This window comes from Panthera uncia, chromosome X (genome assembly GCF_023721935.1).
Source record: "Panthera uncia isolate 11264 chromosome X, Puncia_PCG_1.0, whole genome shotgun sequence".
Taxonomy (NCBI): domain Eukaryota; kingdom Metazoa; phylum Chordata; class Mammalia; order Carnivora; family Felidae; genus Panthera; species Panthera uncia.
The window spans coordinates 59,911,812-59,929,080 of NC_064817.1; the positions used below are offsets into that span (position 1 = coordinate 59,911,812).

General features: G+C 37.8%; 2 protein-coding genes across 2 annotated transcripts in view; one reads left to right on the forward strand and one right to left on the reverse strand.

Moving 5' to 3' along the window:
• The window catches only part of MAGT1 (magnesium transporter 1), a 61,106-nt gene extending 59,356 nt beyond the window's left edge, over positions 1 to 1,750 (reverse strand). Inside the window, exon 1 of the mRNA XM_049644002.1 lies at positions 1,534 to 1,750. Coding sequence (XP_049499959.1) covers positions 1,534 to 1,635 — 102 coding nt within the window. The 5' untranslated portion in view covers positions 1,636 to 1,750. The remainder of the gene's footprint in view (positions 1 to 1,533) is intronic.
• A 6,416-nt stretch (positions 1,751 to 8,166) lies between these two features.
• LOC125931786 (cytochrome c oxidase subunit 7B, mitochondrial) lies at positions 8,167 to 13,325 on the forward strand. The gene is made up of 3 exons (XM_049644004.1): positions 8,167 to 8,306; positions 11,629 to 11,753; positions 13,126 to 13,325. Exons 1-3 carry the CDS (start codon positions 8,267 to 8,269, stop codon positions 13,201 to 13,203), a joined length of 243 nt encoding a protein of 80 aa, XP_049499961.1. The 5' UTR covers positions 8,167 to 8,266; the 3' UTR covers positions 13,204 to 13,325.
• The last annotated feature ends 3,944 nt before the right edge of the window (positions 13,326 to 17,269 follow it).

The following is a 17,269-nucleotide window of genomic DNA, read 5'->3' on the forward strand; positions in this document are numbered from 1 at the left end:
CCCCGTGTCAGGCCCTGTGCCTAGAGCCTGCTTCAGATTCTGTGTCTCCTTCTTTCTCAGCCCCTCCCCCACTCACACTCTGTCTCTCATTTGACTATGAATAAACATTAAAAAAATTTTTTTTACAGAATTTAAAAAAGTATTTCCCTGCATCTTGTTACCCATGTAAAAACAGCTTGGAATCCCCCACCCCCCAAAAAAGCCTGTTCACTTCACTATACATTTGAAAACTGTGTTTTTTTTAATTTTCTGCCAACCTAATAAGTAATTCACTTTAACTTCCTGGCTTCTTTTATCGAATAGTTCAAATATTCAGAAACAGAAAAAAATAGGCTCCTTTAAAATGTTTTTTTTTTAATTTTTTTTAATGTTTATTTACTTTTGACAGAGAGACAGAGCATGAGCGGGGAGGGGCAGAGAGAGAGGGAGACACAGAATCAGAAGCAGGCTCCAGGCTCTGAGCTGTCAGCACAGAGCCCGACGTGGGGCTCGAACTCACAGACCGCGAGATCATGACCTGAGCCGAAGTCGGACGCTCAACCGACTGAGCCACCCAGGAACCCCTAAAATAGGCTCCTTTAAATTCAGCTCAGTTGACAAGCATCTGAGACGTTTAAATGGTATTTTAAAAGTGTGTGTACAGGTGTTGTGTACTAGAGGAAGCACAAAAAAAAGTTCCTGTACTACAGGAACTAGCATAAGACTGACCTAGGATTTTAGTCCTTGTTCTGCAACAAATAACTGTGTAAGCTTAGGACTCAGTTTTCCTCATCTATAAAATTAGAGAACATAAATAATTGTTAGTAATCTTGAAATCTCTAAGAGCATATGGCTCTAAGTCACAAATGTTTCAAAACACAATGTTAAAATGCCTTTGCTTGCATTGCTTAACGGTAAGTAAAGAATATTGTATGTCCTCTTCTTGCCAAAGCCAGTAAATTCCACAAAGAGGGAATCTTAGTTTTGTTCACTTACGCATATCAAGCTCCTACAACAGTACCTGGCATATTTGATATTAGTAAATGATTGAAAATGTTTTAAGAGCTTCCATCCCAGTAAATTGCTTCGAATCACTTATTTGGACAATGTCATAATCCTGGCATAGTTTTAGCTTTTCAGTTTAATTTTTACATTCCTGAAGCGAAAATGCTACAAACATATAGCTCTTAGTCGTCTAGAAAGGAGTTACATCTACGGACTGCAGAAAATCTACCCACCGACCTAAAGTCAAACTTCCCTTAGCACCTGATGGGGCCCATACTGAAAGTACTGTCAACACTCGGCAACTATGTACATGCACAGGCCTAACGAAGCCAGATTGTCATCTACCCCACCCCTCTCAGACTCTACATCCCCAGAAGACAAGAAGTTACAATTTCTTCTCTCGCGAACCCCATAACTCTTAAAAAACGGTGAAAATGGAGCCACCAAAAGACACAGAACCATTGGGGGAAAAAGAATGGGAAAGAGTACAGACCCTCTCAAGCCCCACTATTTGGGAAAAGCCCGTGTTGTCGCAAACAGCGTCCTCACCTCCTTCTTTCTTTGGGCAGAAGCTGAGGGAACCCCGTAACTGAGCAGCAGCGCCACCGCCATGTTCGCGGAGACACACCAAAGACACCAACGCGCTGCCATGTTCGCTCCTCTCCCTCTGAGAAGCTAAACTTTCCTCGGGCTCGGTCTGAGGGTCGGGCGTGAGAACAGGCGAACCAGCCCCCTGTCCCTCCTCATTGGTCCAACTTAGCCCTTTTGGGTGACCCTTCACATTACGTCACGGCGCTCTACTGCTAGACGCCCGCTAAAAGACGGTTCACTTCTAATTGGTCTCTGTTAGCCAATAGAAAAAGGATAATCTGGTGGTTTTTCATTGGTTTGCTAAGGATGATTAACCACCCCTTTGGTTTACGAAAAGCTGAGACATTTGATGGATCTTCACAGGCGCATGCGCAGTTGGGAAGCGTTGCGGGGTGTTTTTTTTTTTTTTTTCCTACTCTAATCCAAAATGGTTTAAGGTTGCTGAAACGGAGTCTTTTCCCCGCTGATTTAGAAGTCCTTGAAACCCACTTTGTTCATGTAATGTTCCAGAGAAAGTGGGCCCAGCCACGAGAATGTTAGCTATCTTATTCCTCATTATGCCTGTAAAGCTTTTCGAATCAGATGAAAATAGTAAAGGCAGGAAAGCAGAAATACACTTGATATCAATGAGGGAGATTTTTAAAATAAAGTGAGTAAGAGCTTGTTGAATACTTTCTGTGTCCCAGGAACTGTGCCTTGTCCTCTGAACAGAGTGGACGTCAAAGTTATTTAAGTTTTTTTTTCATGAAAATGTTAAAGTTAACGTTCTTTATTGCTTTAAAACACCAACAAAGACTTAAATTTCAGTTTATAGACAACAAATGCCGTCTTTTTTGTTATTTTGTTTGGGAGATGAGCGCGAAACTAAGGTTGTAAGGAAGCATATCCGTCTTTTTAGTTTTTGTGTCATAGTCCGTTTCTTTAAACATCCAATTCCCCTTATCTAAAAAATAACAAAAATGCTGCATAGCTAAAGAAGTTTCCATTTATTTGGTCCAGTTCTGTTTATCATAGTAGGTTGTAAATCTGGGATGATTTAACTAGACAAGAATAATATACTCCAGAGGAAAATATACCAACAAAATAAAATCAGGTGCCTATAATTTGGATTTAAATTCATGGTGTGAAACATGATATGACTACACTTTTAGGCCTTGCTGGAAGTACATGCACATACACACACAGAAAGAGAATTTCATTATGTTGAAGACAAAGATATGCATATAGAAAGGAAAATGGCTCGTTCTAAAGTGATGAGATGTGATCGAGAGATATGAAAAACATTTTAAAATGTTCACAGACACTAATAATAATACAAAATAAAAGTATATGGGGACATGCTGTGCAATTCCATTTATATGACATTCTGGAAAAGACACACTCAAAGGGACAGAGAATAGATCAGTGGCTATCTGGGGTTGGAGGTGGGGAAAAGGGTTGGCTACAACAGGAGTCACACAAGGAGGTTTTTGTGGTGATGGAACTGTTATATCTTTTATTGTTGGAGTGGTGACACTAGGCATTTGTCAAAACTCACAGACTGGTACACCATAAAAGAATGAATTCTACTGCATATAAATTGAACAAGTAAAAATTAAGGTAAGTTTTTAAAGAAAACAGAGAAATCTCACTTATCATGTTGGCAAAAATTCAGTACATGCCAATTTCGAGGCTGTTGGGAAACATGCACCTTCATATAATGCTGGTGGAAATGCAAAATGGTATATCGATAGAGGGTAATTTGACAGCACCTAGCAAAATTACATATGCATTTGTCCTCTGATCCAGCAATCCACTTCTAGGAATCTACTCCAAAAGTAAGAAAATATATGTGTACGAAGTTACTCATTTAGCACTATTTATAACTGAAATATACTCAAAACCACCCAAATATTCAAATACAAGAGACTGAACATACTATAGTACATTGTTGGTTCACAAACTGGCCCCCGTACATGCAGGGCAGGGAGAGACTGAAGAAAGAAGCAGACCATTCTAGATTGGTAAGTTTTTTAAATTTTTTAATTATTTTTTTGAAATATAGTTGAAATGCAATGTTATATTAGTTTCAAGTGTACAACAAAGTGATTTGACAATTCTATACATTATGCAGTGCTCACCCCCATGAGTGTAGTCACCATCTGTCACCATATCATGTTATAACAATATTATTGAGTATATTCCCTATGCTGTACTTCTTACCTCCATGACTTATTTATTTTACAACTGGAAGATTGTACCTCTTAATCCCCTTCACCTATTTCACCCATCTTACCTCCCCCCTCCCCTCTGGCAACCGCCAGCTTGTATTTATGAGCCAGTTTCTGTTTTTTGTTTGTTCATTTGTTTTGTTTTGTTTTTTAGATTCCACATATAAGTGAAATCACATGGTATTTGCCTTTCTCTGTCTGACTTATTTTACTTAGTACATATCCTCTAGGTCCATTCGTGTTGTCACAAATGGCAAGATTTCAGGGCACCTGAGTGGCTCACTTGGTTCAATGTCCAACTCTTGATTTCAGCTCAGGTCATGATCTCATGGTTCGTGGGACTGAGCCCCATGTCAGGCGCTGCCCTGACAGTGCGGAGCCTGCTTAGGATTCTCTCTCTCCCTTTTTCTCTCTGCCCTCCCCTGCTGTCCTGTTCTCTCTCTCCCACTCAAAATAAATAAACATTAAAAAACAAATGGCAAGGTTTCATTTTTTATGGCTAAGTAATATTCCACTGTATATAACACGTTTTCTGTATCCATTTATCTATCAATGGACACTTAGGTTGTATTTTTACTAAGCAAGGGAACTTACTTGTGAGGCTTATCTTGGGCAGCTGCAAAATGAGTAGAATTCCTCCCCTGCCCACCAGATCTCAAAAGGCCTTAAATGGGTTCAGTCATGTATTCTGTACAAGTGGTTTCAACAATAACTTACTCTCAAAGTTATGTCATTAGAATAGCTCTCATTGTGGAGATAGTAAGCATAATGTACATTCCAAGAATGGGGTTTGAGTGAGGAGTATCTGATTGCCTGGATCCAGTTCGCAGGTCAACCAGCAGTCAAGTCCTCACGATTACCTCCTCCAACATAGATAAACAACATTGAGTATTTTACAGATATATATATATATATATATATATATATATGTAAATGATATGGATTTTCAAGATCTATTGTTAAGTGGGAAAAACCCAAAGTACAAAGGAATATACATATTTGCTACATTTCTGTAAAATAGAAGAGGAAATAAGAAAATATACACATATTTGCCCATTTTTTGCAAAAGGAAACACAAAAAAAGTTAAACCAGAAATTAATGAAATTGGTTATCTATAGGAGGTGGAAGAAATGGAGTGGAACAGTTATGGGAGGGAATGACACTTCTCTAAGTATACAAGTGTGTATAGTTTTGACTTTTGCAATAATGTAAATATTTATAAAATAATCCAATTGTAAAAAACAAATCATTTGGTTTTTCAAGATGAAAAACGTTCTAAAGATGAATAGTGATGATGATTGCACAAAAATGTGAATGTACTTAACGCCACTAAACTGTACACTTGAAAATTGTTAAAGGTAAATATTATGCTGTGTATATTTTACCACAATTTAGAAAATAAATTAGACGAGTGCCTGGCTGGCTTAGTTGGTTGAGCATGCGACTCTTGTGAGTTTGAGCCCCACATTGGGTGTAGAGCTTACTTAAAAAAATAATAATTTAAAAGATAAAGTAAATTAGAAAAAAATTAAATCATATCAGTAAGAATGTGGGAAAACTTAAATTGAATATAAACAGAAAAAAGAGAGCTTGACACTATTTCAAATGAAAAACAGCCACACTATGACGGCCCCTGGGTGGCTCAGTAGGTTAAACGTCCAACTTCATCTCAGGTCATGATCTCATGGTTTGTGAGTTTGAGCCCCGCATTGGGCTCTGTGCTGACAGCTCAGAGCCTGGAGCCTGCTCCAGATTCTGTGTCTCCCTCTCTCTCTATCCCTCCCCCACTCACACTCTGTCTCTCTCTCTCAAAAATAAATAAACATTTGGGGCGCCTGGGTGGCTCAGTCAGTTAAGCGTCTGACTTCAGCTCAGGTCACGATCTCACGTTCCGTGAGTTCGAGCCCCGCGTTGGGCTCTGGGCCGATGGCTCAGAGCCTGGAGCTTGCTTCCGGTTCTGTGTCTCCCTCTCTCTCTGCCTCTCCCCCGTTCATGCTCTGTCTCTCTCTGTCTCAAAAATAAATAAACGTTAAAAATTAAAAAATAAATAAATAAATAAATAAACATTTAAAAAAGTAAAAAAAAAAAAAAGAAAAACAACTACACTAAAGAAAAAAACAAATCTGAATAATTTATGAACACAGGACTTTGATTATACACCATTAGTTGAAAAAAAAAACAACCCTACAAGCAAATCTTGAACTCTACTAAGTTGGTTTGTTTTTTATAGCGATATGAGTATTGTATATAATATATTGTATATAATGTAATACGTATAAACACTGATGTTATTGAGATCCAGGATTCTCACTATGGAAGAAGGGAGATACAAATATGAAAGGGGGGAAACTAAAAAAGAACTTTTGGGGATTGGACTGGCATTGGAGGTATTAGTATAAAATATTATTCCTAACATATATTCCTAGCCCTATTTGCTGAAAGGACTAGAAGCAACGACACTCCAATATCAATGAGCATACTTGGTGCCGAATATATGTTGCTAAATAACATCTCTAAAAAAATTAGGGCTCCTTAGAGAAATGGCTGGTTCCAGTACCGTGGCAGGGAAAGTACAAGATGAACCTTGAACATCTTATGTCAGAAAATAAACACATGATAAAAAAATAATGAAGTCATGTAAAAAAATACATAGAAACCAGCTTGAATGGAATCCTACTGTTCACATCTGGGACTATTGATTATTAAAATAAATCATGCTAGTAATGGATTATAGCTGTTGAATCTACAAATCCATACTGATAATGAACAAATAAAATGGAGGAGGGGATAAAATTCCTCCCTACAGCAGAACACCCACTATTAAATATAGAAGCAATGATAGAGTTAGAAAATCACCATTTGAAACTTTCACACTAATAATTTATTTAGGCAAAAATCATCAATGGATACAATAACTAGTGGGTGATATTTTGATGAAGAATAGGATATTCGCATGGTCTCAATGTATTTTTCACATTACTTATTACAAAGGAAAAAAAAATCCCAGTAACTTTAGTGTAGGAACTTGGAAGCCACTCTTTGGACCAGATGATTAAAGTTGGCAATAATGAGACAATTATAGGACACTGTATGCTTTCTGATAAGATGCCCTAAGAAAACACATCTGTTACGTAGTATTCCTGCCAGAAGTGCATAAATTGAATTCAATCATGAGTAAACATTAAGCACACACAATTTGTGGGAACTTTTACAAAATAATTGGCCTATACTCTTCAAAGATATTACAGAGCACAGACCTGTGGAGTCAGAAGGTCCATTACCAGTTCTTCCACTTACAATTGACTAATCTTGATCTTCTACTAGTCACTTAAGGATTATGCACCTCACTTCCTTCAGATGTAAAATAGAGAATAAAGATTACTGGTAGTGACAAAAAAATCAATGCCACAAAAGACAAAGACAGAGGAACTATTCAATTTTAAAGGAAACTAAAGACACACAACAACTAAATTCAATATGGGGATCTGGACTGAATTCTGGATAGAGACACTGGGACAATTGGTGAATTGGAATATAAGCTGTATTGTATCAATACTAAAATTTCTTAATTTGATGACTGTACTATGGCTATGTAATAGAATATCTTATTCTTACAAAATGAACCTGTTAGTATTAACAGGTAAAAGTACATGATGTATGCAAGTTATTCTCAAATGGTTCACATCTGCCCCCACCATAGACAGAGGGAGAGAGAGAGAGAGAGAGAGAGAGGGAGAGAGAGAGAAAGCGAGAGAGAGAACACATGTGGCAAAACATTATCCAAGTGGTGTACCTTGGCAATGGGTGTTTTAGGAGTTCTCTTCACCACCTATATTTTATTATGAAAATATCCAAACATACAGAAAGTGTGAAAGAACTGTACTCTGAACACCCACCATCAAGATTCTACAATTATGACGTTGTTTATCCACATATTACTAGTTTCTTTTTACTATTCTTGCAACTTTTCTAAATTTTAAATCATTTCAAAATTGAAAGTTAAACAAAGTAGTATGTAGTAATAGGAGACAAAAAAAAAATTAGAGAAATGAAGTTCGGGGGACCCAAACAAACTGCTAATGTGGAGCGAGATACAGGCTCAAAGACTCTGAAACACTATTTTGAAGCTAGCGCCTTGGATGTGTCAACCTAAAATCACTGTCTTAGCTCTCTGTAGAGCTCTAAACCTGGCTCCAAGACGGGGGCAGGGGGAGGATTCTCTCATTTTTCACTGAATACCATCGTACACCACTCACAAGGCGTGAAACTACATCTCCCAGAAAGGCTTTTTCCTTCCTGTCTGTAAAGAGGATTACAATTTCTATAGGGTTTTTTTAAGGTCTCGCGAGATTTCATTAAATCTCATTAAAGTATCCAGCAGAAAGCCATTTTGTTTTTCAGGGCTCATTGCAAGGGGACTTGGCCCCAAATTGTGGCAAATCAGCAGCTACAGTTGCACCGTTCTGTCTTCAGCTTCAGGATGTTTCCTATGGCCAGAAACGCTTTAAGTCGTCTCCGAGGTAAGCAAAAATTGTGAGCAAATAATTTCCAACTGCATTTTATCAATTTGTCCTCATGGTTTCTCGTGTCCTTTCCCTCCACCTTCATCCTGACTTTCTAATTCTAAATGCGCAGTCTCCCGAAGTAATTGGAAAGCTGTCCTTAGCATTAACTTAATCACGCAGAGTTCCTGTTTTGGTTCCCAGCTCGCTCTGTTACCAGAGTCATAGCATACCCAGTTTTTTTTATTATTATTCAGTTATGTACAATTGCAGGGAAAGAGGCACTTGGTGGACACTAATCCCTTAGTAAGTTTTAGCTTTGAGGGTGCACTTACCCCGAAAGAGAAGAACCTTCTCTCCCAATTCCTGTAACTGTGGAAGGAAACTGTAAATGTAGCTTCTCTGGTTTCATTGCAAGGTGACAGCCTAAATGGTGGCCCTGCAGCTTTTATGTAGTTTGTAGGTTAGTAAGTGAATATTAGCTTATTCGAAAGTAATTGTAATTTTTTTTTCTTGTCTAAAAGTTAAGCAGGTACAGGGAACTTTGAGACCAGCCTTATGTATTGAGAATGTATTACATTGGAGAGAAAAATTCATTTCCGTACTTGATTTGCAGTGAAGGTGACCTTGACTAATGTGAGCAGTGGTTTTACATTGAAAGTGACCTTAAGCAATTACCATATTGCTTCTTGAGCCATCTTGTTATTTTCAGTTTACAGAGTCATTTAGAGGTATTAGTAGATTGTGTTCTAAACACTGAAGCAGCTTTGACAATAACCAAAACAATAGTTACCCAACTGGGTTTTCAATATTCCAAAAGCCATGTCTATTATCTCTTTCACTTTGGGCAAATGATTTTTCTCTGAACCTCATTTTCCTTCTTTGTAAGATAGGGTGTTAGTAAATAATTCCTACTTCATACCATTGTTGAGGATTATATGAGATCACCAATAGGTGGTAACCAAGAAATTTCTTGTTAACAGAGGAGAGTTCTAAAGAAATCCACTTGGGTTACCGGAATGTTGAAGTCATGAGGTGTTGCAGAATTGTTTGGTAATTTTAATCTATTTGCCCTTTGAGCTGGTACGGCCTGTACTTCTCAGGAAAGGGAGGTTTTTTTTGTTGTTGTTGTTTTGTTTGTTTTTCAATGTGGAAGTCACACGCTCACTTTTTAATAACTGCTCTAGAGCAGAATATATAGTGAAATGTTTGTAAATTTGCTCATCCCAAGTGTATCTAAAGGTGAAAAGAAAACCTGTAAGGCAGTTAAGAGGAGAAATCATTAATGGCCAAATAACTATCCTGAGATAACCCATTCTATCACATAGAAGCTATTAAATTCTTAAATGCTAGTGAATGGGCAACAATTACATAAGTAGTGCCATTTGAGGATCTAAAACAATAAGGACCTGTTACTTCGGAAGAAAAAAAAAATATCCGGAAATACGCGTTTTCCAGTCTCGGGCTCTTTGCCAAGCTCTCCTAAGTGCCTCCAGAGGCAGTTTGAAAACTCATTCTACTAAAATAATAGTAACGCAAAGTTTTAATGTCCTTCTGCTCAAAAACCTTTGCCTCTACCAACGACCCTTTCTAGTTTTATCCCCCATTACTTGTCCGGATACCTTGTCCTTCAAGCAAACATAACTTTTTAAATTTTCCCCTTTTCTAATGTTTGTTTATTCTTGAGAGAAAGAGGCAGAAAGCATGCTGCACGCATGAGTAGGGGAGGGGCAGAGAGAGGGAGATACTGTATCCCAAACCAGGCTCCAGGCTCTGAAAGGTCAGCACAGAGCCTGATTGGGGGCTTGAACCCGAGAACCACAAGATGATGACCAGAGCCGAAGTCGGACGCTTAACTGACTGAGCCACCCAGGTGCCCCCATAATTGTTTTTTTAATATACTAGGCTTTTCTTTGTTTGCTGTTTTTCACATTTCCCTTTCCTACATCTATGTAACCAAATCCTACCTGCTGTTCAAAGTGCTTATCTAATATTCTACTTGTAGTACAGTGGTTTGTGTATGGGTGTCCCATATCCTCCTCTAACTTAGGGGGTTACTTGAGGACAGGATCTGTGTTTTACACATTTTCATGTACCCCATTTCTTTTAGCATGGTATTCATTTGTTTTTGAAAAAAATCAAGATTATTCTAGTTTTGTTTTGTTTTTGTAATAAAAAAAATGTTTTTACGTTTATTTATTTTTGAGACAGAGAGAGACAGAGCATGAACGGGGGAGGGGCAGAGAGAGAGGGAGACACAGAATCTGAAACAGGCTCCAGGCTCTGAGCTGTCAGCACAGAGCCCGATGCGGGGCTCGAACTCACGGACTGCGAGATCATGACCCGAGCCGAAGTCGGACGCCCCAACCGACTGAGCCACCCAGGCGCCCCTGTTTTTGTAATTTTAAGGTCATAAGCATTTAGTGTGCTTTAATTTGAAATTCATTTTGAAGGTATTGTAAGTTACAACTTATGTTGTAAGTTGTTGAGTACTGCAGAGTAAACTCTAGTGAAAATTTAAGTCATTCAAATTAATGAATAGGAGCCAAGTTCCAGAGGTTTGTAGTGAATGTTACTGACACCACCTGTCCTTTTTATCTCCCAAGATTTTATCTTAATTTTTAAATGTTTGTTTATTTATTTTTGAGAGAGTGTGCGAGTGCACAAGTGGGGTAGGGACCGAAAGAGAATCCCAAGCAGACTCCACGCCCTACATGGGGCTTGAACTCACGAACCTCAAGATCATGATCTGAGCTGAAATCAAGAGTTGGCTGCTCAACTGACTGAGCAACCCAGGCACTCCCTGTCCCCCAAGATTTTACTATGAAAAATTTTCAGACATATAGAAAAGTTGGAAGAATTGTATGATCACACACAAATTACAAATTAATTCAAATTAATTATTGATACAAATTAATGTTAATGGATACAATTAACATTTTGATATATTTGTTTTCTCACATATCTTTTTTTAATGTTTGTTTATTTTTGAGAGAGAGGATGAGCAGGGGAGGGGCAGAGAGAGAGGGAGACAGAGGATCCAAAGCAGGGTCTGTGCTGACAGCAGAGTGCTCGACCTTAGCTGAAGTCGGATGCTTAACCAACTGAGCCATTTCAGGTGCCCCTGGTTTCTCACATATCTATACATCTGTCATTTCATCTTATTTTTGATGCATTTTAAAGTACGCTACTTTGCTTTTAGCTACAATATGTTTTAACATTTTATTGAAGTGCCTGATACTATAAAGTTAACTTCCTTTGCTTTCCTGATGGCAGTATCAGTTACATGTTCTATTTTCCTTATAATTGATATGTTTCTGTATTTCTTTTTTCCTTTAAGTTCAAAGCATTCAGCAAACAATGGCAAGGCAGAGCCACCAGAAACGGACACCTGATTTCCATGACAAATACGGTAATGCTGTATTAGCTAGTGGAGCCACTTTCTGTGTTGCTGTATGGGCTTATGTAAGTACTATTGATTGATAATTTTCTATATTAGATGTTTTTCATTCCTATTTAATATATATATATTTTTAATGTTTATTTATTTTAGAGAGAGACAGAGCGTGAGTGGGGGAGGGGCAGAGAGAGAGGGAGACACAGAATCCGAAACAGGCTCCAGGCTCTGAGCTGGCAACACAGAGCCCGACGCAGGGCTGTGAACCCTCCGAACCCACGAACTGTGAAATCATGACCTGAGCTGAAGTCAGTTGCCCAACCGGCTGAGCCACCCAGGCACCCCTTCATTCCTATTTAGTTCATGAATTCAAAATGTTTTCACATAGTAGTATACATTTCTTGTTCAGAGGGACTTCAGAGATTTTCTGATGTAATTAACCACCTAGTATAGGAATTTCTTCCATAGCATTAAGCATTCATATTTTACCCATCATTTTCTTGCCAAAAAAATTCTGATCCCATTTTCATGTATCAACCATTAGATACTAGAAAATTGCTATCATGTCTCCTGGATCTTCTCTTAAACATCCTTAGTTCTGTTAATCACTTTTTGTTATGTGGTTTCCATGGTTTTCACCATCTTGGGTCACCTTCCTTCACTTAATCAGTTTCTCTTCTAAAGTTCTGCCCTCTGAACAGAGTACAACATTTTTGATGGATGAGATGTAAAAGTGACTTGTTTTCACTATTATAGTTTTTTACATCTTACATATAACAATCTGCTTACCAGTTTATATACTTGCTGGTTAAAAGTGGGATAAATATATGTTGTTCTTAAAAGATACGTATAAATCCTTACCTTAATAAACAAAGATATTTATTAATGGGGCTTTTTATTCTTGTTTTAACCTTCCTTAAATATACTATTAAATAGGTGTGTCTACTTAATTAGAAGAGTAAATAGATTTTGAACAAATGTGTGATCAGGGGCACTTTTGGAGTGGTGTTCCTTGAAAGGATATTACAAAAGTGCTCTTTGGCAGTATTTAGGTAGTTGTGGTTGAGTGAAGCAATGTTTTGAGGAGATGTTACAGAAATGTGAAGTAGAAATTTGAGTTAATTAAATTAAAAATTCAATTGCCCAGTCATTTTAGCCACATTTCAGTTGCTCAGTAACCATATGTAGCTCTTGTGTTGGACAATGAAGATCTAGAACATTTCTTTCATCTCCAGAAGTTCTATTGAAGAGTACTGCTCTGGAGAATTAGGACAGCAATTGGGTTTGGCTTACATAGTGGGCACTATATATCCCAGCTGAATCTCTGTGTGTTTTTAACCTATAGAGTAGAATACCTTTGTCACTTTTAAGAAATGGTCTCCACGGGAGAGTAGACTCTGGTTTAAACTTTTATAACTGATAGCATTTTAATTCTTACAGACAGCAACACAAATTGGAATAGAATGGAACCTGTCCCCTGTTGGCAGAGTCACCCCAAAGGAATGGAGAGATCAGTAGTCATCCCAGCTGGTATAATAATGAATTGTTTCAAAACCAACTCCTAATTGATGCCAAGTAAAAGCACTGTGCACCCATTAAAATATGGCCTGATTGAAGAAATAAAGTATATTTGAAACCTTTGTTGTCATTTTGTTTCTTTTGTAATGAAACCAAGCTTGATCACTTTTCATTTATTTAACCTTTGTGTTACTATTAAAGGAAGATGCATTATAATTTCTTAAATAATTTTTCTTTATGAGGTGTTTTGAAAGGAAAATTTGGCTATCACCTGGAAGTCAACTTTATAGTAGGCTTATAGTTCATGAATAAGTGATTTCAGAGTTACTTTAGGTCATCTTTGAGTGCCCAGATATTGATATGCATACTGCTTTCTACCTCTAATTTATATGTATATTTGGAATTGGAATTAAGTCCTTTTTAGTCCTGCCAAGAGAACTTGGGGTGTCACCAGACCCAAGGGAAGAGTGGTCCTATCAGATGAACTCCTAGGATGTCTGAAGATTAGCTAGCTCTTTGGCTCCGTTGGCACATTCATCTTAGAGCTTTGGATCTTTCATTATATTTATTTAGGATGTTTATGATGCTATTAAAGAAAGGATCTGTCAAATATGGTTTATTGTCACTTAACCAGCTACTTTCGGTGACCTATTGGCATCCTGTAATTATACCAACTTTTGATGCATGTATTATCCTGAATTCAGTATGACTTTGGATTTTATGTGTAAGATGCTAACTGAAGAAAACATCTATAATGTTTGAAGCACATTGGTGCTTTGTTAATTCCTTGGCTGAAGGCGTAAAAAGCCTCATGTTTGTTGATAGTGCTCAAATAAGCAGAAAATGGAATTTCAGTGGAGTAATCTATGTTAGCTAAATTAGAGATTCCTAAATTCACTCACCTAAAATAAGTTATCAGGTAAGCGGCTTTTAGGAATTGCCAAATTTACCTGATGTATGTAGGTAAGGATGTATGTGTAACCAAACATCAGAAAAATTTTTACCTGTTGTATGAAATACTAGAAGAATGCTCTCATGGCAAAATGCATCAAAGCCAGTAAGTAATTTCATTGTGTGAGTAGGAAAAATCAGTTGAATGTCCTTGCAAACTATGTTGCAGATTAGTAACTATGTAATAGTGCCTATATTTGATAAAATTTGAATGAACACTATATTTAGAAAGAATGTTAAAATAGGACTAAAGTGTTCAAATGCATGTAGCCCTGAGATGTGATTAAGTAAAATAAACATTTCTTTAAGGAAGCTTTAACTTTCCATTAGATTATTTACCTCTTCATTACTGAATTTTTATTGAGGATTACTAACGACTATACGCAATTTTCAATATGATTTGTGCCACTTTGTCAGGTAAGTGTTGCCAGCTCTTATAGGCAAAAAAAAATTTTTTAAGTGTCTACTTGTCCATTTGCCAACATACATGTTTCTCTGTGTGATAAAATCTGGTGGTGGTAGTTGGCATGTCTGAACAGACTTTTAAAACTTTATTTTGTACTTAATCTTGTCCTGATGAGTAATTGTAAAACTACCATGGCCAGGGTGCCTGGGTGGCTCAGGTCATGATCTCGCAGTTTGTGGGTTTGAGCCCCTTGTTGGGCTCTGTGCTGATAGCTCAGAGCCTGGAGCCTGCTTCGGATTTTGTGTCTCTCTCTGCTGTTCACAATCTGTCTTCTCTCAAATAAAAAGTAATAATATAAAATAAAACTGCCATGGCCACTACCAGAAATGAAGCAGTAGTAGAAGCCTAAATTAGTTAGTGTCATCACAGTGTTCTGACCTTGCAGCCTCCCTAGTGTACTCAAAGGTCTATCCTCTCACAAACACACTCAGTTTATCCCAGAACATCACTGAAAGTTTTAATACCTAGATTGGGAAGGTTGTCAAATTAGTCTTCCTATCAAAAATCTGTTCGTCTGAAGAATTTAGGTAAGTGACTTTAGAAACATTGCCAATCCTTTAAATGTTATTTGTTGAAGGCCAGAAAGTATTTTTTTTGACGCTTATTTATTTTTGAGACAGAGAGACAGAGCACGAATGGGGGAGGGGCAGAGAGAGAGGGAGACACAGAATCGGAAGCAGGCTCCAGGCTCTGAGCCATCAGCCCAGAGCCTGACGCGGGGCTAGAACTCACGGACCGCGAGATCGTGACCTGAGCTGAAGTCGGACGCTTAACCGACTGAGCCACCCAGGCGCCCCCAGAAAGTATTTTTTAAATTAGGGGAAATATCATGAATTCAATTAATTTGACCGTAAATTATATCACAATGTTTTCTGTTCTTTTAAATTTATTAAGCTTATTTAGAACTAGGTACTGTGGTAATTGTGGAGGCACAGATATTGAGTTCTCACCCTTGTGACTATTGGAGATCTTAATATCACTTTATAAGCATTTTGGGGGCACCTACTATCTGCTCACTGCCAGAAAACTTGTAAAACAGATTACTTCCTGAAGATATTCCCTTCTATTTGAAAGCTCAGTATAATAATTGTAAAAAAACTGTTGGTATGCTTGTGCACTGATTAGGGGGATTAGGGATTATGCACTTAGAGATGTGAGGTGTTTTAGAGTAAGGGAAAGGCTCAATCACTAAGGATGTACATGATAAGAGAGTTGCAGCTCATAACGATAAACTTTACATAAAAATTAGCTGGTAAATTTGGTACTCTGATAAAGCTTTACGATTTCTGCCTTTTAGTGAATTTCTGTGAAAGCTTAATACAATTGTTAATATTGTAGTTACAAACCAACTTACTAATGATTTGAAGCTCACTTAAAAGCCATCTTAATTTCATGTGATTTTTAAAGATTTTAAATTTGGGGTTGAATTTGTGACATAAGGTTGTACACGATTGACAGTTACAACTAAATGGCTGGGAAGGTTAGGAATATTGAAGATAATTTTTTCATATATGTGTATAGGTATAGGGGAGAAGGAATAATCCTTTTTTTTTTTTTAATTTTTTTTTCAACGTTTTTTATTTATTTTTGGGACAGAGAGAGACAGAGCATGAACGGGGGAGGGGCAGAGAGAGAGGGAGACACAGAATCGGAAACAGGCTCCAGGCTCCGAGCCATCAGCCCAGAGCCTGACGCGGGGCTCGAACTCACGGACCGCGAGATCGTGACCTGGCTGAAGTCGGACGCTCAACCGACTGCGCCACCCAGGCGCCCCAGGAATAATCCTTTCTGAAATACTTCATTGTAGGCCTAAAATTTAAATCTTGGGCGATTTTAAGTGGCCTGTAAAGGCTTAATAGGAGTTTGAAAACAGGTGGCATGGAAATTAGTTTATCAGTATTTAAATATGCTTAGTATGTGGCACTTTGCTAAGCCTTTTACAAATATTAATTTAATATGTATACCTTGTGTACTAGTTTGAATTTGGCAACATTATTGGACTTGATACTTTTATGGGAACTGGGTTTTTTAAATGTTTATTTTAATTTTAAGAGTGCAAGTGGGGGAGGAGCAGAGAGAGAGGGGGACAGAGGATCTGAAGCGGGCTCTGCACTGACAGCAGAGAATCCAATGTAGGGCTCAAACTGATGAATGGTGAGATCAAGACCTGAGCCAAAGTCCAACGCTTAACCACCTGAGCCACCCAGGTGCTCCCCAGGAACTGGGTTGAAAATGCAAAATAATCTATAATTTCCCTCTATATCTTATGACAGATATTCAATGAAAGGAAATATGAAAAGACCATATCTCACTTTTAATTTAGTGAAAGGGAGCCTGTACCTCTTAATGTTCATAGTTTTAAAAATCCTAGGATTTTGCCGTTTTTTAAATGTTGAAATGGGCAAACAGGATTAAAAGTATGTTTTTCTCAAATTCTGTATTGCTTATTTATTGCATGGTCTTGCTACATTTTATGCATCTCATTTCTTTCCGAACTCATGGTGATAGTCTAATATCTTTACATCTGTGGAATCCTCTAGGTTTTTAAGAAGATCGGCAAGTGAATGGATAAATGGGCAAGTGGTTGGGAGCTTTAGGATGGTGATATCGAAGGTAGTGTGAGGTGCGATGCCTGCCCCAACTGTAACG